At 40.4% G+C, this 22,403-nt stretch overlaps 6 protein-coding genes across 6 annotated transcripts; all 6 read left to right on the plus strand.

The window, feature by feature from the left end:
- Positions 1–884: 884 nt before the first annotated feature.
- Positions 885–1,803, plus strand: LOC136941650 (gamma-crystallin M2-like). The gene is made up of 3 exons (XM_067234191.1): positions 885–917; positions 1,110–1,352; positions 1,501–1,803. Exons 1-3 carry the CDS (start codon positions 885–887, stop codon positions 1,801–1,803), a joined length of 579 nt encoding a protein of 192 aa, XP_067090292.1.
- Positions 1,804–4,563: 2,760 nt separating this feature from the next.
- Positions 4,564–5,457, plus strand: LOC136941651 (gamma-crystallin M2-like). Its single transcript, XM_067234192.1, has 3 exons — positions 4,564–4,590; positions 4,765–5,007; positions 5,155–5,457. The coding sequence occupies exons 1-3, from the start codon at positions 4,564–4,566 to the stop codon at positions 5,455–5,457; spliced, it is 573 nt and encodes a 190-aa protein (XP_067090293.1).
- Positions 5,458–8,672: 3,215 nt separating this feature from the next.
- LOC136941491 (gamma-crystallin M2-like) lies at positions 8,673–9,513 on the plus strand. The gene is made up of 3 exons (XM_067233988.1): positions 8,673–8,699; positions 8,819–9,061; positions 9,211–9,513. Exons 1-3 carry the CDS (start codon positions 8,673–8,675, stop codon positions 9,511–9,513), a joined length of 573 nt encoding a protein of 190 aa, XP_067090089.1.
- A 2,716-nt stretch (positions 9,514–12,229) lies between these two features.
- LOC136941490 (gamma-crystallin M2-like) lies at positions 12,230–13,071 on the plus strand. Its single transcript, XM_067233987.1, has 3 exons — positions 12,230–12,256; positions 12,378–12,620; positions 12,769–13,071. The coding sequence occupies exons 1-3, from the start codon at positions 12,230–12,232 to the stop codon at positions 13,069–13,071; spliced, it is 573 nt and encodes a 190-aa protein (XP_067090088.1).
- Positions 13,072–16,522: 3,451 nt separating this feature from the next.
- Positions 16,523–17,363, plus strand: LOC136941859 (gamma-crystallin M2-like). Its single transcript, XM_067234494.1, has 3 exons — positions 16,523–16,549; positions 16,665–16,907; positions 17,052–17,363. Exons 1-3 carry the CDS (start codon positions 16,523–16,525, stop codon positions 17,361–17,363), a joined length of 582 nt encoding a protein of 193 aa, XP_067090595.1.
- A 3,180-nt stretch (positions 17,364–20,543) lies between these two features.
- On the plus strand, positions 20,544–21,380 carry LOC136941862 (gamma-crystallin M2-like). Its single transcript, XM_067234496.1, has 3 exons — positions 20,544–20,570; positions 20,683–20,925; positions 21,078–21,380. Exons 1-3 carry the CDS (start codon positions 20,544–20,546, stop codon positions 21,378–21,380), a joined length of 573 nt encoding a protein of 190 aa, XP_067090597.1.
- Positions 21,381–22,403: the final 1,023 nt, after the last annotated feature.

Genomic DNA, 22,403 nt, shown 5'->3' on the forward strand with positions numbered 1-22,403 from the left:
CAAAATATTAATGTTTGTTGATATATTGTTCAGTTTCATAGAAAATCAGTTAAACAATTAATTCTGTGCTGGTTTTCCCAATCCATTATTTAGGTGTTCATGTAGCATTAAGTCAGTGTAAAATTGTTTTAACTGACAGCATCACTGACAGTTGTTATGTGCTCTCAGTAATGGGTAGTAATGTTAGGGCAGAGTAGAGGAGAGCAGAACATTAATAAAACAAATATTTCTAGACTTTCGGACATACTTTTGCACTGGTTTGGAACTATCCATGGTTGGTTGTTTTTCCAACAGGACAACATCACAAATACTTTTTTGAAAGGGTGACAATGTGCAGTCATACTACAGTCATGTCTAAAGTTATCTTTTCACTAACAGATACATAGAGGACAAGTTTAGGATCATAGCAAACAATACATTAAGTGGGGACACCTTCAACAATGGGTTGATGCATAACCTTTTCAATCACAGCACAAACAATTGAAACATATATTTTTTCTTTATGTCACTATCATCTAAGCAACTGTCTATACAATAACCAAAGTTACAATTTCTAAGGGGGTGACAAATGACCTTCTCGAGGATGACAATAACACAGAGATTCTATAGAGTGACTGTTCATTGTTAACGCTTTCATAAAAGGCTTTGTGATGGTTTTCTAAGAGAAACAGCCTTTAGAAGGTCCTTTGAGGGCACCCATCACGGGAAATGTGGACAACACTCAGCGATCTATGGGTTTCTATAGCATGTTGCTGAGTCAAGGGGTTTGTACAGTGGGGCCTCTGGCTGTCAGGTATAAAAAGGAAGGCTTCAGCCAGAAATGCACTCACTAAGGGCAATAACAGCAGGACCCGTAGCTACAGCTACTGTAAAACTGAGTCAAAATGACCTCCACCGGCATGAACATGATGAGCAAGGTAACTGACTTGCCTTCGATTTATACATGCTATTACATATAGTAAACAGTTTAGATATTGGACTCACAAAATGAACTGTACAAATGTAGCTATACAATAAAACTAAAACATTTAAATTATTATTCAAATATGAACATGCCTCCAATATTTTAAAATGTTCCCAAATTTGATTACATTTTGATTTCCTTTCAGATCACCTTCTACGAGGACAGGAACTTCATGGGACGTTCCTATGAGTGTATGAACGACATGTCCGACATGTCCTCCTACATGTCCCGCTGCCACTCCTGCAGGGTGGAGAGAGGTTGCTTCATGGTCTACGACCGCACCAACTACATGGGTAACCAGTACTTCATGAGGAGGGGCGAGTACGCCGACTACATGAGCATGTTTAACTGGAGCGACAGCATCAGGTCCTGTCGTATGATCCCCATGGTAAGGATCTATCTCTATAAAATCTTATGGTTTTCCTCCATAATTATTGTTTCGTTATGGATAAAATCGAATGTTAAAGCATTAAATCACACTCAAATTTCAACCAAATTATGGTCTCTTAACAAAACTCCTCTTTCTCTAATAACAGTACAGAGGAAGCTACAGGATGAGGATCTACGAGAGGGAGAACTTCGGTGGCCAGATGCATGAGATGATGGACGACTGTGACTCTATCATGGATCGTTACCGCATGAACAACTGCATGTCCTGCAACGTGATGGAGGGCCACTGGCTGATGTACGAGCAGCCCCACTACAGAGGCAGAATGTGGTACATGAGGCCTGGCGAGTACAGGAACTTCCACCAGATGATGGGAGGCATGGGAGGCATGGGAGGCATGGGCAACATGAGGTTCATGAGCATGAGGCGCATCAATGACTCTTTCTACTAGACAGTATTTTAAAATGTGCTGACATGAAGATCTCAATAAAGCCATGATTTCGAGAAAAACACCTTTGTCCAAAAACTTTTGTTTGAATTTTGATACTACACTCAAAGAACTGACAACACATTGTAAAACATTATACATAGTGTTTATGCATTGTAACTACCAACATGTTATACATATTTTAAAGTTATGTTCCCCAACAACAGAGTCATGTCTTTAGCATGTGCATGGCTAAATGATGTACTATGTCATGGGAGATTCCCCAGTAGTAGCTTCTATAACAGCTCATAACACTGAGAGCATTAAGTAAATATTCAAAGTACAGCAAATAACTTCTAGTTTGTAGACACTGGAGTTGAATGAAAACATTTTAATAAAAATAGCAGATATTATCAATGTTTACTGTGTGTGTTCAGACGCAGCAAGAATGTTTTTGATCATTATTGTACCTGTTTGTGGACACAGAATGTGAGTACTCAACCAATCGGAAATGTTCAGCACTGCCAGCCCCACCCCAAAGGGTCCTGTATTTTGAAAGTACCACCCTCTGAGAAGGAACTCAATGGATCCTCCTTTTTACTCCCCAGAAGTTAATTTCATCACTGGCTCCTGCAGTGGAAACACAATGAGTTCCACGGTCAAGTTCCTAGATCCAGGGTGAAGTTCATGCAGTGGAAACGCAGCTCACATTGATTATAAATACAGAGAAATTACTTAATTGGAAATGGATGAAAATCCGAATTTTGATCAATTGCACCTCATAACTGCGGTTGAAAATTAGCCGGCTAAAACCGGAACTTTTACTGAAAAGTTGATTAATGTGCACTGTCCCTGTATAAAAATAAACTAAATAAGATAAACTAAACTAAATAACTGATGTAAAAATGTATATGTAACTATATAGTAGTACCCATATTAACAATATAGAAGTTACATAGGAAAAGATAAGTATTTATAATGAAACCAGATATGGGGTGGTGTGGGGTGCAGGGTTAAGTTGATGTAATAGCACTTCCATAACAACACTAACTACAGTATGTTTACATGAAGCCTAATAATCCATTAATAATCTGAAGAAAGGCCATTCTGGAAAAAAGCCTTAATTTACTGTAAACGCCTGATTCAGAAGAGGGTTACGTGAATGGAGGTATTCTGAATGAAACTGACTTGTTAATCAGTTTCATAGGATAATATCATCCCTATAAACAGATTGCAATACTATAAATCAGAATTAATTCATATTTAGAGTGTAGACTATGCTCCTGCTTGTGAAAGATATTTGTGGGTCTAAGGTTGGTTTAGATGAAGTTCTGAGAATCATTGTAAAAAATAAAAGAAAGGACCACACAAATATAATTGTATTTTATTTGGTTTTATTGAAAGATCAGCATATCACTAAAAGGTATGCTTCCATTCTTCATCTGTCAATTTTAAGTCATAATATCCCATTTGTATTTACACTGCACTTACCCTCACTGGCAATGTTTGTCTACAGGTAGAGGTGGATTATGGGGACTATTTTATCTGGTGACATGACATCTTAAATCAGTACCTTTGATTTATGCCATTGCTGTCTCTGGAGTGGCATAGATATTATATAATATATTTGCATTGCTGTATCTGTTTTAATGACAAGAATATAAGGCAAGAATCATGCACAGAATCATTAAAGCTTGTATTGTGAGAAGTTATGAGGACGTGTTGATTGTGAGACCATTTCCTTCATTTAAAATCACATATTTATATAATTCAGCCACCCTTGGGCATGATACACCTTGAAGAGGACACATAGACTCTCTCAACTGTTTGGGCCATGCACACATACTCGTCCAACATGGCCTTGCCAACTTAATGTGTTGCAATAAGTGCATTAAACAGACACTAGACAATACAAATACTTTAGAGGCAGAGAAAATATCAACATTTCATGACATGGATTAATGTAGTCTTTGAAACTATGAGCCACTAAAGTCATAAAATAATTTCCTCACAATAAAGGAACACTGGAATTGAATAGGAATATAATTACGGTAATCGAGAAAAAAGGAAGAAGAAAGTTCATGTTTTAAATTCCTCAATCCTTAACCCCTAGACTACTGCTTAACACCAATGAGCATTTGTCTGTTGGGAATTGACATACTTGTCACTGTATGAGGTTTTAACCTAAATGATATTAAACTTTCACTTAGAAAGACAATTATATTTTGTAAAACAGATTTGTTTTAGGGGTTCAGACTATACATCCTGCGATAGTGTCAATGTTTGGTCATACGTGTATAATTGCTTAAGAGGAATTTATTCTCTCTCCTTCTAGATTGAGTTCATCTTTATTGCCTTATGGTTAAATTACAGTTCAATAGTTGCCAACGTTGAAAGATATAGAGTTTGTAACTCAATAGAAATGTATCATCACAAAATTTGTTTGCAGGTGTATGGAGCTAAAAGTAAAAACAGAGACCAGAATTTCTTCTGGTGATACATTTTATTCCTGTGGGCATGGAAGTCTGTTACTCCATTGACGTTTGGCACAATAAGCTTTGTGGTCACCAGCTCCATTGTCTTTTGAGGGAACTCATCCGTGGAAATGTGTACAAAATGCAGCACTCTATAGGTTTCAATGGCATGTTGCTGGGTCAAGGGGTTTATACAATGGGGCCTCTGGCTGTCAGGTATAAAAAGGAAGGCTTCAGCCAGGTAGAAACTCAGAACATCACAGAGAGCAACAGCAGCAGTAACAGCAGCTCCAGCTACAACTGAGCAAACATGGCCGACATGAACATGATGGGCAAGGTAAGGTCCAGCAAAGCATGTGTAAATGGATATATTTAGAAGTTTTGCAGGAGTTATATGGGTAAACCTTTGTGTGAGTGAACTCATTAAGAATAATACTCTGATAAATGTTTGAGCATATTGGGTACAATTTTTTTAATGTACCATACATCTTCTTAACAAATGTATTTTCAGATCACTTTCTACGAGGACAGGAACTTCATGGGACGTTCCTATGAATGTATGAACGACATGTCCGACATGTCCTCCTACATGTCCCGCTGCCACTCCTGCAGGGTGGAGAGAGGTTGCTTCATGGTCTACGACCGCACCAACTACATGGGTAACCAGCACTTCATGAGGAGGGGCGAGTACGCCGACTACATGAGCATGTTTAACTGGAGCGACTGCATCAGGTCCTGCCGTATGATCCCCATGGTAAGGATATAGCTCCTTCAAATCTTATGGTTTTCCTCCATAATTATTGTTTTGTAATGTATAAAATCTAATGTTAAAGCAGTAAATCATACTCAAATTTCAACCAAATTATTGTCTCTTAACGAAACTCCGCTTTCTCGAATACAGCACAGAGGAAACTACAGGATGAGGATCTACGAGAGGGAGAACTTCGGTGGACAGATGCATGAGATGATGGACGACTGTGACAACATCATGGATCGTTACCGCATGAACAACTGCATGTCCTGCAACGTGATGGACGGCCACTGGCTGATGTACGATCAGGCCAACTACAGAGGCAGAATGTGGTACATGAGGCCTGGCGAGTACAGGAACTTCAATCAGATGATGGGAGGCATGGGAGGCATGGGAGGCATGGGCAACATGAGGTTCATGAGCATGAGGCGCATCAATGACTCTTTCTACTAGACAGTATTTAAAAATGTGCTGACATGAAGATCTCAATGAACCCATGATTTTGAAATAAACACTTTTGCCTACAAACCTTTGTTTGAATTTTGATACTACACTCAAAGAACTGACAACACATTGTAAGTCATTATACATAATGTTTATGCATTGTAACTACCAAAATTTTATACATATTTTAAAGCTATGTTCCCCAACAACAGAGGTATGGTTTTCAGACTAAATGTAAAAGGTAAAAGGCTCTAAAAGGTATGCTAATGTAAATGGTTGTATATTCATAATTCAGAGGTTAATCTTTCTGCAAAAGTGTATTTGGGATGTGGTCAGAGGATCCAGTATCAAGTCTAGTGAGGTGAAATGCATGGCTGCAATACTAACTATTGACAGGAAGATCTGTGTCTTTAGCATGTGCATGGCTAAATCATGTACTTTGTCATGGGAGGTTCCCCAGTAGTAGTTTCTTTAACAGCTCGTAACACTGTGAGAAGTAAATATTCAAAGTACAGCAAAGAACTTCTAGTTTGTAGACACTGGAGTTGAATGACCTTTTAATAAAAATGGCAGATATTATCAATGTTTACTGTGTGTGTTTGAGGTGAGAGGGGTTCACCTGCAGACGCAGCAAGAATGTTTTTGATCATTATTGTACTAGTTTGTGGACACAGAATATGAGTACTCAACCAATCGGAAATGTTCAGCACTGCCAGCCCCACCCCAAAGGGTCCTGTATTTTGGAAAGTACCACCCTCTGAGAAGGAACTCAATGGATCCTCCTTTTTGCTCCCCAGAACTTAATTTCATCACTGGCTCCTGCAGTGGAAACACAATGAGTTCCACGGTCATGTTCCTAGATCCTGGGTAAAGTTCATGCAGTGGAAACGCAGCTCACATTGATTATAAATACAGAGAAATTACTTAATTGGAAATGGTTGAAATCCAAATTTTGATCAATTGCACCTCATAACCGATGTAAAAATGTATATGTAACTATATAGTAGTACCCATATTAACAATATAGAAGTTACATAGGAAAAGTTAAATATTTATAATGAAACCAGGTATGGGGTGGTGTGGGGTGCAGGGTTAAGTGGATGTAATAGCACTTCCTTAACAACACTAACTACAGTGTGTTTACATGAAGCCTAATATTCCATAAATGATCTGAAATAAGGCCATTCTGAAAAAAAAAGCCTTAATTTACTGTAAACACCTGATTCAGAAGAGGGATACGTGAATGGAGGTATTCTGAATGAAACAGACTTGGTAATCAGTTTCATAGAAGAATATCAGCCCTATAAACAGATTGCAATACTATGAATCAGAATTAATTCATATTTAGAGTGTAGACTATGCTCCTGCTTGTGAAAGATATTTGTGGGTCTAAGGTTGGTTTAGGTGCAGCTCTATGAGAATTCTTGTAAAAAAAAAAAAAAAGGGCTACACAAATACATATTTATTTTATTTCGTTTGATTGAAGGATCAGCATATCACTGAAAGGTGTGCTTCCATTTTTCATCTGTCAATTTTAAGTGATAATTTCCCATTTGTATTTACACTGCACTTACCCTCACTGGCAATGTTTGTCTACAGGTAGAGGTGGATTATGGGGACTGTTTTAGCTGGTGACATGACATCTTAAATCAGTAACTTTGATTTATGCCATTGCTGTCTCTGGAGTGGCATAGATATTATATAAAATTGCAATTGCTGCATCTGTTATAATGGCAAGAATATAAGGCAAGAAACATGCACAGAATCATCAAAGCTCGTATTGTGAGACGTTATTAGGACGTCTTGGTTGTGAGACCATTTCCTTGATTCAAAATAACATTCAGCTGCCCTTGGGCATGATACACCCTGAAAAGGACAAATAGACACATGTTTGGGCCATGCACAGTTACTCATCCAACATGGCCTTGCCAACTTAATGTGTTGCAGTAAGTGCATTAAACAGACATTGGACAATACAAATACTTTACAGGCAGACCAAATATCAACATGTCATTGCATGGACTGATGAAGTCTTTGAAACTGCGAGACACTAAAGTCATACAGTCATTTCCTCACAATAAAGGAACACTGGAATTGAATATGAATATAATTAATGGGGGGGGGGGGGGGGGGGGGGGGAAGAAGAAGAAAGTTCTTGTTTTAAATTCCTCAATCCTTAACCCCTAAACTACTGCTTAACACCAATGAGCATTTGTCTGTTGGGAATTGACATACTTGTCACTGTATGAGTATTCCGGCACCTGAGCGCAAAGCGAGGCATCCCTCACCAGATAGCTAAACACTCTTATCTTGACTAAAGTAGCGCTAGGTAGCTTCAATGATGAGGAAGCGTAAAGTCCGTTGTGAACGTGAACTTGTACGTCCGTTTATTAAAGTACAGCGTTTTCTTAAGTCGTTTTGTAACAGTGTGAAAAAACAAAGATTTCCCAAGGCTTACACAGGCAGATCGAGCCAGATAAATAGAAATAACATTGCCTAGCTTGCTTTACCGAGAAATGGATGCTAATGGTTACCAACAACAATGAGACACAGCCAATGGGAACACAAACATCCAAATACACAAGACAGGGCTGAATAGCCTACCACTTATTGCCCTACGAGAACACTCAAACAGAATGAATGCATGTAACATTACAATGAGGTTTTAACCTAAATGAATTTAAACTTTCAGTTAGAAAGACAATTATATTATGTAAAACTGATTTGTTTTAGGTGTTCAGACTATACATCCTGGGATAGAGGAATTTATTTTCTCTCCTAGGTTGAGTTAATCTTTATTGCCTTATGGTTAAATTACGGTTCAATCGTTGCCACCGTTGAAATATATAGTGTGTAACTCAATAAAAATGTATCATCACAACAACAAAAAATATCAGGTGTATGGAGCTAAAAGTAAAAACAGAGACCAGAATATCTTCTGGTGATACATTTTACTCCTATAGGCATGAAAGTCTTTTACTCCATTGACGTTTGACACAATAACCTTTGTGGTCACCAGCTCCATTGTCTTTCGAGAGAACTCAAATGTGTACAAAATGCAGCACTCTATAGGTTTCTATGGCATGTTGCTGGGTCAAGGGGTTTGTACAATGGGGCCTCTGGCTGTCAGGTATAAATAGGAAGGCTTCAGCCAGGTTGGAACTCAGAACATCACCAAGAGCAACAGCAGCAGTAACAGCAGCTCCAGCTACAACTGAGCAAAAATGGCCGACATGAACATGATGGGCAAGGTAAGGTTACATATTGTATGAATATATATGAAAAAATACATATATACATGTATATATATACTTGTACTCTACTCCATTTATACGTTTTCATAACTTTTCTTCCTTACACGTTTATTCAGATGACCTTCTACGAGGAGAGGAACTTCATGGGACGCTCCTATGAATGTATGAACGACATGTCCGACATATCCTCCTACATGTCCCGCTGCCACTCCTGCAGGGTGGAGAGAGGTTGCTTCATGGTCTACGACCGCACCAACTACATGGGTAACCAGTACTTCATGAGGAGGGGCGAGTACCCCGACTACATGAGCATGTTTAACTGGAGCGACAGCATCAGGTCCTGCCGTATGATCCCCATGGTAAGGGTCTAGCTCTATCAAATCTTATGGGTTTCATCCTAAATTATAGTTCTGTTATGGATAAAATATAATGTTAAAGCAGTAAATCACACTCAAAGTTCAACCAAATTATTGTCTCTTTAACAAAACTCCTCTTTCTCTAATAACAGTACAGAGGAAGCTACAGGATGAGGATCTACGAGAGGGAAAACTTCGGTGGCCAGATGCATGAGATGATGGACGACTGTGAGTCCATCATGGATCGTTACCGCATGAACAACTGCATGTCCTGCAACGTGATGGAGGGCCACTGGCTGATGTATGAGCAGCCCAACTACAGAGGAAGAATGTGGTACATGAGGCCTGGCGAGTACAGGAACTTCCACCAGATGATGGGAGGCATGGGAGGCATGGGAGGCATGGGCAACATGAGGTTCATGAGCATGAGGCGCATCAATGACTCTTTCTACTAGACAGTATTTTTAAATGTGCTGACAAGAAGATCTCAATAAAGCCATGACTTCGAAATAAACCCTTTTTCCAAAAAACCTTTGTTTGAATTTTGATACTACACTCAAAGAACTGACAACACATTGTAAAACATTGTTCATAATGTTTATGTATTGTAACTACCAACATTTTATAAATATGTTAAAGCTATGTTCCCCAACAACAGAGGTATGGTTTTCAGACTAAATGTAAAATGATTTAAAAGGTATGCTTATGGTTGTATACTCATAATTTAGAGGTTAGGCTTTCTGCCAAAGTGTATTTGGGATGTGGTCAGAGGATCCAGTATCAAGTTTAGTGAGGGGAAGAGCATGGCTGCAATACTAACTATTGACAGGAAGATCTGTGTCTTTAGCATGTGCATGGCCAAATGATGTACTATGTTGTGGGAGATTCCCCAGTAGTATCTTCTATAACAGCTCATAACACTGAGAGAGCACTAAGTAAATATTCAAAGTACAGCAAATAACTTCTAGTTTGTAGATAATGGAGTTGAATGAAAACATTTGCATAAAAATTGCAAAACTTTACATGAAGGTTACATGAGCTACCATCTAACTACATAACATTTACATTTAAATTTGTTCATTTAGCAGACGCTCTTATCCAAAGCGACTTCCAAGAGGGGGCTTTACAAAAGCGCATAGGTCAATGATCATAAACAACGAGATAGCCCAAAAAACATTGTGGGTAGCCAAAACATGAGGCATACATTGTGAAAAGCAAACAAGTGTCAATGGGAAGAAACATAAGAGCATGTAGTTAAACAAGTTACAATTAAACAACATGAACCTCAAAAGTGCAAGAGTGTACCTTTAGGAAAGTAAGCAACAATAATATAATTCACAGCGAGTACAAGAAGTTAAATCACTTACAACTAACCAACAAGATCAACAAGTCCCTCAATAAGAGTCATTGTTTTCCTGGAGGAAACTAACATCACGTCCAGAAAATCATTCCTAAGTAACAAGTGTGTCTTTAGCCTTTTCTTGAAGGTGGGGAGACAGTTAGTGTCTGATGGAGGTGGGGAGGTGATTCCACCATTGGGGGGCCAGACAGGAGAAAAGCTTGGGTTGGGAGCGGGCGCTCTTGAGAGGTGGGACCACCAGACGGTTGTCAGAAGAAGACCGTAGGTGGCGGGTGGGGGTGTAAGGCTGGAGGACAGACTTGATGTAGTCGGGTGCAGTCCCGTTCACCACTCGGAAGGTCAGTACCATGGTTTTGAATCTGATACGGGCCGTTATGGGAAGCCAGTGGAGGGAGATGAGGAGCGGGGGTAACATGGGAGCGTCTGGGTAGATTGAAGACTAGGCGGGCTGCTGCGTTCTGAATCCTCTGGAGAGGGTGGGTTGTGCATGCTGGGAGCAGCGGCGAGCAGCGAGTTGCAGTAGTCCAACTTGGAGAGGACAAGTGCTTGGACTAGCAGCTGGGTGGAATGCTCAGACAGGTATCTCCTGATCTTCCGGATGTTGTAGAGGGTGAATCTACACGACCGGGAGACTGCAGCAATGTGGGCTGTGAGGGAGAACTTGTCATACATGGTAACCCCGAGGTTCCTGGCAGAGGAAGAAGGGGTCACTGTCGCAGATCCCAGGGTGATTGAGAGATTGTGGGAGATGGAGGGTTTGGCCGGGAAGATGAGAAGTTCTGTTTTGGCGAGGTTCAGCTGGAAGTGGTGCTTGGTCATCCAGGCGGAGATGTCTGTGAGGCAGGCCTCGATTCTAGCTGAGATCCCGGATCAGTCGGGGGGAACGATAGGTACAGCTGCGTGTCGTCAGCGTAGCAGTGGTAGGAGAAGCCATGGGAGGTGATGATTGGTCCAAGTGAGGTGATGTACAGGGAGAAGAGGAGGGGTCCAAGGATAGAGCCCTGTGGGACTCCAGTGGAGAGCTGGCGAGGGCCTGACACTTTGCCTCCCCAGGAGACCTGGTAGGATCTTCCTCTCAGGTAGGATGAGATCCACTGAAGTGCAGTGCCAGAGATGCTCATCTCAGAAAGTCTAGCAAGCAGCATCTGATGGTTAACCGTATCAAATGCTGCAGAAAGGTCCAGCAGAATTATGACGGATGATCTTGAGGCCGCTCTGGCAGACTGGAGGGCAGTGGTGACTGACAGGAGGACAGTTTCTGTGGAGTGGCCAGTCTTGAAGCCTGATTGGTTGGGGTCAAGCAGGTACTCAATGGATCCTCCGTTTTGCTCCCCAGAACTTAATTTGATCACTGGCTGCTGCAATGGAAATGCAATTCCATTCCGTGGTCAAGTACCTAGATCCGGGGTGAAGTTCATGCAGTGGAAACATTGATTATAAATACAGATAAATTACTTAATTGGAAATTGATAAACTCTGAATTTTGATCAATTGCACCACATAACTGATGTAAAAATGTATATGTAACTACATAATAGAAGTATTTTACTCCATTGACGTTTGACACAATAAGCTTTGTGGTCACCAGCTCCATTCTTGATGAATGTCTTTTGAGGGAGCTCATCCCTGGAAATGTGAACAAAATGCAGCACTCTATAGGTTTCTATGGCATGTTGCTGGGTCAAGGGGTTTGTACAATGGAGCCTCTGGCTGTCAGGTATAAATAGGAAGGCTTCAGCGAGGTAGGAACTCAGAACATCACCAAGAGCAACAGTAGCAGTACTAGCAGCTCCAGCTACAACTGAGCCAAAATGACCGACATGAACATGATGGGCAAGGTAAGGTTACATATTGTATGAATATATATGAAAAAATACATATATACATGTATATATATACTTTTACTCTACTCCATTTATACGTTTTCATAACTTTTCTTCCTTACACATGTTTATTCAGATGACCTTCTACGAGGAGAGGAACTTCATGGGACGTTCCTATGAGTGTATGAACGACATGTCCGACATATCCTCCTACATGTCCCGCTGCCACTCCTGCAGGGTGGAGAGAGGTTGCTTCATGGTCTACGACCGCACCAACTACATGGGTAACCAGTACTTCATGAGAAGGGGCGAGTACCCCGACTACATGAGCATGTTTAACTGGAGCGACAGCATCAGGTCCTGCCGTATGATCCCCATGGTAAGGGTCTAGCTCTATCAAATCTTATGGTTTTCCTCCTAAATTAAAGTATTGTTATGGATAAAATATAATGTTAAAGCAGTAAATCACACTCAAATTTCAACCACATTATTGTCTGTTAACAAAACTGCTCTTTCTCTAATAACAGTACAGAGGAAGCTACAGGATGAGGATCTACGAGAGGGAGAACTTCGGTGGCCAGATGCATGAGATGATGGATGACTGTGACTCCATCATGGATCGTTACCGCATGAACAACTGCATGTCCTGCAACGTGATGGAGGGCCACTGGCTGATGTACGAGCAGCCCCACTACGGAGGCAGAATGTGGTACATGAGGCCTGGCGAGTACAGGAACTTCCACCAGATGATGGGAGGCATGGGAGGCATGGGAGGCATGGGCAACATGAGGTTCATGAGCATGAGGCGCATCAATGACTCTTTCTACTAGACAATGTTTTGTTACTGTGCTGACATGAAGATCCCAATAAATCTCTGAGAGAGAAAAAACACTTTCGCCTGTAAATGTTTTGTACAAACTGTACTTTTGGGTAGATTTCGGACTTCACACAAAAACACTGACAAAACCATAACCAATGACACATACAAGGTTTGTGCAAACTTACACTATTCAATATATAGTCATCCTGAACATCCTGAAACGTGAATTATTTAAGGATATGTTCTTCAACAACAGAAGTTATTAATTATGAAAAGTATATGTTTTGCCTTGTTTAAGTTAACAATGCAACCTACTGTGAGTGGTTCAACTCAGTACTCAGTCGACACAAAACTTGTACCATGGAGGTTATCAAATTACTTTGTAAGAGCACAACTCATCACTCCAGCGTCAAGGAGAGATGGATGCCATATTGGCAATACTGACTGAATGACATCCATACCTATTTATAAGAAATCGAAACCTCCACGCCTTTTTCAAAGTGCCCAGATGCTGTATGTTGTTTCAGGAGGAAATATGCTAAATTGGTTCTTTGCCAATATTTAGGTTCCAGTTGGGGACAGTATATAGCTACCTTTCTATATTGAGTCGAACAGCACTGAGGTATTCAATGAAGTTTAAAAACACAGAACGTGTTAACTTGCCCCCGACCAATACAATTTGATAGTCAAGGTCCGGTAACCGATACAGATATTAAGATACAAAAATAACCAATCACCAACTTTAAAAACCAGCCTTAGCAAACAGTTTCACAAAAAACTAAAAAACACATACAAATTACACTTAGAAGACATTCCCTTGATTATACTTAGTATATGTGCTGTAACTGTACCCTTATACTGCACTTTCTTTGAGTTTGTCTGAGTGTCATGATCTGACACATGTGAATGAAAAAAATAGAACAACTTATTCAAAGGGATCAAGAACGATATCAGCACAAATCTTTAGTCTTTGAACAATATTGACAATGGAATGGATGGTTGCACTGCAAACGTGAGCTACAGGGAGAGGATAGTTTGTTTTGGTGATTTCTATAAAAATTCTGCAAGATTGTAATAACATAGAACCGTGTAGGCCTCTGTACATTTGCCCATGCATGGCAATGATGCCACTATGACTCAAATGAACAGAAAGATCCTGAAATTGATTTGTTCACTCTATGGAATGAAATTCTAAGGTCAGAGTGAGTAAAAAGAGGTAAACTTCCAATCCCTACATTAAACAAGCATGGAATACAAGGTAAAATATAATACAATGTTTACAAAACAGAATACACGTTATTTTGGAAAATATAGGCTACTTGGGTGTTTGAGAGACAATGAAGATGGACTCGTATTTTAGAGTTTCTCTTCCCTGGAACATTTGTATTGTAAATGAGGGGAAAAAACACCTTTAACTGATAATCTTTTCAAACATTCATCTTATTTTCTTAAGTCAGCAAAGTTAGCTAAAAAGAATGAACTAGATTGAAAGGGAGATAAGTTTGTCAATATTTCTACAATTATTTGGGGGTAAATAGCCGCGACTCCAACTGTTTCTTACAACGACAACAAAATAATACACTGACACACATAGGCCTACAGTATATGGATGGACTAGGCTAAACCCAATACACACAGGAGTTGTGAAGAAGTTAACTCTTTTTACTGTATGTAAAGTGTGTGATCCCATGTTAACTATCCTAAATAAAACATATCTACATGTTGAAATATTTTACATTAATAGTGGCAGTCTAGTACTATGTTAGCAATAAAAACTGAGGACTTGGTGTGTGGTCATTGTCACAATCTCACTAAAGTACCTATGGTAATAGAATATTGAAAGTCCTTGTTTCAAATTAAAAGTCCTCAATACCAGGCTTCGTTCCTCTGCTATGACACCAATGAGGATTTGGTTGGCAAACTATGCTTGGCAGCTAACCATAACAGCCAAGAAACCCAATTCAGTCATACTGTTAATCGTAGGGCCTTTTGAGCTTACGACTAATGATATGGTCACTTTATATGATCATAGGGATCTTTTACTACAAAATACTTTGCTTGTTCAACTATCTTTTATTATATCTCCTTGATGGCAAAGTCAAATCAAAATGTATTTGTATAGCCCTTTTTACAAGCAATGTCACAGAGGGCTTCACATACGCCCATAGAACTTCCCCTCAACCAAACTAAACCCTCAAGGATGACAAAGAAAAACTCCCAGAAAAACTCAAGAGGAGAAAAAATGGAAGAAACCTTAGGAGGAGCAATTCAGTGAGGGATCCCCTCCTCCAGAGATGGTTGGTGAAAGAGAGATGCAGAACACAGGCTAAACATAGTCATACAACAGGGAAGTGTCAATGGGTGTTGAAACATAACAATCCAGTCTTCAACTTGGGTCAAAGTTGGTAAACGTCAGTTTAAGCAGAGGTAGCCACAGGGCTGGGGGACTGTGATCAGCGCAGCATCACAGGCAGGTGGATGAGGGAAGGGACCAAGAACTCGCTGTTGTCCGTCAGGGGAGACCAATTCCGCTTGGCGACTAGATCCAGCTTTGACAGACTGTCACAGATCGATGTCCACTGACGACCAGGTCAACGTTGGCAGACCAACGACCAGGCAGATGCTGACAGCTCAAACCCCCCCCCCCACCACCACCACAGGGGAGGTGTGGAAGGGGGTGTGGAGGGGTGACAGATAGCCCTAGACACTAAGACAGCGCCAGCCCCCCTCGGTTGGAACATGAAATCTGTTCCAGGGAAGAGAAACTCTAAAATACGAATAAGAATAAGAGTCCACCTTCATTGTCTATCAGTTTAATTAACATCTCATTGTTGCCAACAGAAACTATAACAGTAACGATATACAGTCACTTTATATGGTCACTTTATATGATCATAGGGATCTATTACTCCAAAATAGTTCAGTTGGTCGACTATCTTTTATTATCTCTCCTTGATGGCAGAGACCACCTTCATTGTCTATCAGTTTAATTAACATCTCAGTGTTGCCACTGTGGAGTGAGAAAGTTGGGGAGAAGAGTCAATAACTAAAACATTTGACAAACACTGAAAAGTCACAGATTAATTGTTTATCACAAATTAGTTGGCAGATGTATGAAGCTATCAGTTAGGCCAAGGACCAGAATTTCTTCTTGTACAATATTTTTTCTTACAAGGCCGGGAGTCCTATTTACTTTTGGCTGAATCAGCATTGTGACCATAAGCTCCACTGCACTGTTCTTCACATGGGTTTTTTGACGGAGCCCATGACTTGTAATGTGTAGAAGCCTCAGTGCTATTTCTATAGATGGTTTGTATGGCATGTTGCTGGGTCACGGGGTTTACACAATGGAGCCTCTAACTGTCAGGTATAAAAAGGAAGGCTTCAGCCAGGTAGGAACTCAGAACATCACCAAGAGCAGCAGCAGCAGTAACAGCAGCTCCAGCTACAACTGAGCAAACATGGCCGACATGAACATGATGGGCAAGGTAGGAATGAACAATGGTTACATATGTGTGGGGGTGTGGGTGTCTATATGCTGACATCTACTCCACTCCATTTAATTGTTTTCCCAACTGTTCTTTTTTGCAAATGTATTTTCAGATCACCTTCTACGAGGACAGGAACTTCATGGGACGCTCCTATGAGTGTATGAATGATTGTTCCGACATGTCCTCCTACATGTCCCGCTGCCACTCCTGCAGGGTGGAGAGAGGTTGCTTCATGGTCTACAACCGCACCAACTACATGGGTAACCAGTACTTCATGAGGAGGGGCGAGTACGCCGACTACATGAGCATGTTTAACTGGAGCGACTGCATCAGGTCCTGTCGTATGATCCCCATGGTAAGGATCTAGCTCTTATCTTATGGTTTTCCTCCATAATTATTGTTTTGTTATGGATAAAATATAATGTTAAAGCAGTAAATCACACTCAAATGTCAACCAAATTATTGTCTGTTAACGAAACTCCTCTTTCTCTAATAACAGCACAGAGGAAGCTACAGGATGAGGATCTACGAGAGGGACAATTTCGGTGGCCAGATGCATGAGATGATGGACGACTGTGACAACATCATGGATCGTTACCGCATGAACAACTGCATGTCCTGCAACGTGATGGACGGCCACTGGCTGATGTACGATCAGGCCAACTACAGAGGCAGAATGTGGTACATGAGGCCTGGCGAGTACAGGAACTTCAATCAGATGATGGGAGGCATGGGAGGCATGGGAGGCATGGGAGGCATGGGCAACATGAAGTTCATGAGCATGAGGCGCATCAATGACTCTTTCTACTAGACAATGTTTGGTTACTGTGCTGACATGAAGATCTCAATAAATTTCTGAAAAAAAAACCCACTTTCGCCTGTAAATGTTTTGTACAAATTGTGCTTTTGGGTAGATCTTGGACAAAAAAAAAAAACATAACCAATGACACATACAAGGTTTGTGTAAACTTACACTATCTATGTAATGTCATCCTGAACATCCTGAAACGTGAATAGTTTAATGATATGTTCTTCAACAACAGAAGTTGTTAATTATGAAAAGTATATGTTTTGCCTAGTTCAAGTTAACAATGCAACCTACTGTGAGTGGTTCAACTCAGTACTCAGTCGACACAAAACTTGTACCATGGAGGTTATCAAATTACTTTGTAAGAGCACAGATCATCACTCCGGTGTCAAGGAGAGATGGATGCCATATTGGCAATACTGACTGAATGACATCCATACCTATTTATAAGAAATCGAAACCTCCATGCCTTTTTCAAAGTGCCCAGATGCTGTATGTTGTTTCAGGAGGAAATATGCTAAATTGTTTCTTTCCCAATATTTAAACGAGGTTTCCATTTGGGGACGGTATATAGCTACCTTTCTATTTTGAGTAGAACAGCACTGAGGTTGAGGCTGAGGTGAAGTTTAAAAACACAGAACGTCTTAACCTGTACCCGACCAATACAATTTGATAGTAAAGGTCCGATACCTATACAGATATTAAGATACAAAAATAACCAATCACCAACTTTAAAAACCAGCCAAACTGTTTCACAAAAAAAAAAGACACTTGGAATGGTCTCTTGATCCATTTGACACTCAAATGGATCAAGAATGATATTAGCACAAATCGTTAGTCTTTGAACAATACTGACAATGGAATGGATTGTTGCACTGCAAACATGAACTACAGGGAGAGGGTAGTTTGGTTTGGTGTTTTGTATAAAGATTCTGCAAGATTTTAATAACATATTCCCATAGAACCGTGTATGCCTCTGTACAATTTTCCATGCATGGCAATGACGTCACTATGACTCAAATGAACAGAAAGATCCTGAAACTGAATGTTCACTCTATGGAATGAAATTCGAAGGTCAGAGTGATTAAAAATAGGCAGAATTCCAATCCCTACATTAAACAAACATGGAATACAAGGTAAAATATAATAAAATGTTTACAAAACAGAATACACATAATTTTTCTATTGTTAATGAGGGGAAAAAACACCTTTACCTGATAAAGTTTTCAAACGTTCATCTTATTTTCTTAAGTCAGCAAAGTTAGCTAAAAAGAATGAACTAGATTGAAAGGGAGATAAGTTTGTAAATATTTCTACAATTTTTTTTAGATAAATAGGTGCGACTCGAACTCTTTCTTACAACAACAACAAAATAATACACTGACACACATAGGCCTATAGGGTACAGTATATGGATGGACTACACTTAACCCAATACACACAGAGTTGTGAAGAACTCCTTTTACTGTATGTGAAGTATGTGATCCCATGTTAACTGTATCCTAAATACAAAACATGTACATGTTAAAATATTTTACATTAATAGTGGCAGTCTAGTACTATGCTAGCAATACAAATTGAGGACTTGGTGTGTGGTCATAGTCACAATCGCACTAAAGTATCTATGGTAATAGAATATTGAAAGTCCTTGTTTCAGATTAAAAGTCCTCAATCCTGGGCTTTGTTCCTCTGCTATAACACCAATGAGGATCTCACATACGCCCATAGAACTGCCCCTCAACCAACCTAAACCCTCCAGGAAGACAAGGAAAAACTCCCAGAAAAACTCACTGGAGGAGAAAAAATTGAAGAAATCTTGGGAGGAGCAATTCAGTGAGGGATCCCCTCCTCCAGAGACGGTTGGTGAAAGAGAGGAGCAGAACACAGGCTTAACATAGTCATACAGCAGGGAAGTGTCAATGTGTGTTGAAACACCAAAATCCATTGTTCAACTTGGTAGATGTGGGAAGGGACCTGGAAACTCGCTGTTGCCCGTCATGGAGACTGGTTTCCGGTTGGCGACCAGGTCCATCGTTGGCAGACCGAGGACCAGGCAGGTGCTGACAGCTCAAACCCCCCACACCACAGGGGATGTGTGGAGGGGGAACAGACAGAGGAGAGCAGGGATTAGAGAATGCCAGGAGCAGCTAACAGTTACAGTCATATTAGAATGAGATCCTCACCGGTCAAGTGTGAACTGGTGCAGCAATTTAGCAGAGCAAAAAAGGGTATTTGATGCAGCCCTAGACACTAAGACAGTGCCAGCCCCCCTCGGTTGGAACATGAAATCTTTTCCAGGGGAAAGAACTCTAAAATAAATTAAACTTATACGAATAAGGATGAGAATGCCCCGTCCCCCATCGTCACCAAGTAGTAACAGAAACTATAACAGTAACGATATACAGTCACTTTATATGGTCACTTTATATGATCATAGGGATCTATTACTCCAAAATAGTTCAGTTGGTCAACAAAACGGAGTCAGGTGGCTGAGCGGTAAGGGAATCGGGCTAGTAATCCGAAGGTTGCCAGTTCGATTCCCGGTCATGCAACTGACGTTGTGTCCTTGGGCAAGGCACTTCACCCTACTTGCCTCGGGGGGAATGTCCCTGTACTTACTGTACTTACTGTAAGTCGCTCTGGATAAGAGCGTCTGCTAAATGTAAATGTAACTATCTTTTATTATCTCTCCTTGATGGCAGAGACCACCTTCATTGTCTATCAGTTTAATTAACATCTCAGTGTTGCCACTGTGGAGTGAGAAAGTTGGGAAGAAGAGTCAATAACTAAAACATTTGACAAACACTGAAAACTCACAGATACAGTAATTGTTTATTTCAAATTAGATGGGAGATGTATGGAGCTATCAGTTAAACCAAGAACCAGTATTTAGTCTGGTAAAATTGATATTTTTTAGAAGGCCGGGAGTCCTATTTACTTTTGGCTGAATCAGCATTGTGATCATCAGCTCCACTGCACTGTTGTTCACATAGGTTTTTGACGGAGCCCATGACTTGTAATGTGTAGAAGCCTCAGTGCTATTTCTATAGATGTTTTGTATGGCATGTTGCTGTGTCACGGGGTTTACACAATGGAGCCTCTAACTGTCAGGTATAAAAGGAAAGCTTTAGCCAGGTAGGAACTCAGAACATTAACAGCAGCTCCAGCTACAACTGAGCAAACATGGCTGACATGAACATGATGGGCAAGGTAAGAATGAACAATGGTTAAATATGTGTGGGGGTATGGGTGTATTTGCTGATATTTACTGCAGTCCATTTTTACATTTTCTCAACTTTTCTTCCTGCATATGTATTTTCAGATCACCTTTTACGAGGACAGGAACTTCATGGGACGTTCCTATGAGTGTATGAATGACATGTCCGACATGTCCTCCTACATGTCCCGCTGCCACTCCTGCAGGGTGGAGAGAGGTTGCTTCATGGTCTACAACCGCACCAACTACATGGGTAACCAGCACTTCATGAGGAGGGGCGAGTACGCCGACTACATGAGCATGTTTAACTGGAGCGACTGCATCAGGTCCTGCCGTATGATCCCCATGGTAAGGACAACTATTAGTCAGCCTACATTTGTCTATCTACATTCTAACTTCCTTGTAACTTCCATAATTGATGGTTTACATTATTTGGTTGTCTCTACCATTTTAGTGTAAAATGTTGGTCTCCCAATAAACTCTTCTCTGTCCAATAACAGCACAGAGGAAGCTACAGGATGAGGATCTACGAGAGGGAGAACTTCGGTGGCCAGATGCATGAGATGATGGATGACTGTGACAACATCATGGATCGTTACCGCATGAACAACTGCATGTCCTGCAACGTGATGGACGGCCACTGGCTGATGTACGAGCAGCCCAACTACAGAGGCAGAATGTGGTACATGAGGCCTGGCGAGTACAGGAACTTCAATCAGATGATGGGAGGCATGGGAGGCATGGGAGGCATGGGCAACATGAGGTTCATGAGCATGAGGCGCATCAATGACTCTTTCTACTAGACAGTATTTTGCTGACATGAAGATCTCAATAAAGCGCTGAGAAATAAACACTTTTGCCTGTCAATATTTTGTACAGATATAACTTGTGGGTAGACTTGGTTCTTCATTCAAAACCACTGATACAACCATATTCAATGCATAGAAAAGCTTTGTGCAAACATTGCTATGTATAGTAACCACCGGAAAAGTCTTGAATCATTTCAAGATATATGTTCTTCAACATCAGAAGTATATTTTGCCTATATAGGTTAGGTTAACAATGCAACCTACTATGAATGGTTCAACTCCGTCCTCAGTGAACATAAAGTGTGTGCCATGGAGGTTTTCACATTGCATTGTATGACGACAAATCAACACACCCAGTTAAGCGTCTGGCTGTTATGAAAACATTAAATCACTGATAACAAAATAACATTTTTGTTTGAGTTCCAATACATGTTGATTTTGATACTACAGTAGACACAAAACCACTCATAGGCCATAGGCCACACACAGAAAATTATTGAAATATAAAATCACAATTACACAAAATTCAAGCTACCAATTTGTAGAGATGTTTTGTACCAAGTATTTTTCACAAAGACAAACACCTGTTAATTACACTCATGTATACAATGCTTATTCTACAACAGCAAAACCTCATAATAATGACATGAATCGACTGTATATCAAAGTGGGCCAGTCCACAAATTTAAGTACAGAATACTTATTAGGCCTTAATAAGTTAGACAATCAGAAGTCCAGTTAAATGTACCACGTCATTTTGATGTGTTCATTGAAGAATTAACACTGTATAGATCGTAGTGCATATGGGTTTGTCAAAGCACAACCTGTTTATGCCTGTGCACATCTTTTCACAATAAGTTTCCACGTTACTTGTAAATGGTAGTTCTTCTGGTTTTGAAGCACGGCTTAAGGCCTCGTTATAGGCCTACTCCAGTTTCTTGCGTGTACGTACGCAAAACTTACGTATGCAGTTGTTCACATAGCCTGTTCAACTGCGTTCTTTATGTCAACATATTT

The sequence above is a fragment of the Osmerus mordax genome, chromosome 4 (genome assembly GCF_038355195.1).
Source record: "Osmerus mordax isolate fOsmMor3 chromosome 4, fOsmMor3.pri, whole genome shotgun sequence".
NCBI lineage: Eukaryota > Metazoa > Chordata > Actinopteri > Osmeriformes > Osmeridae > Osmerus > Osmerus mordax.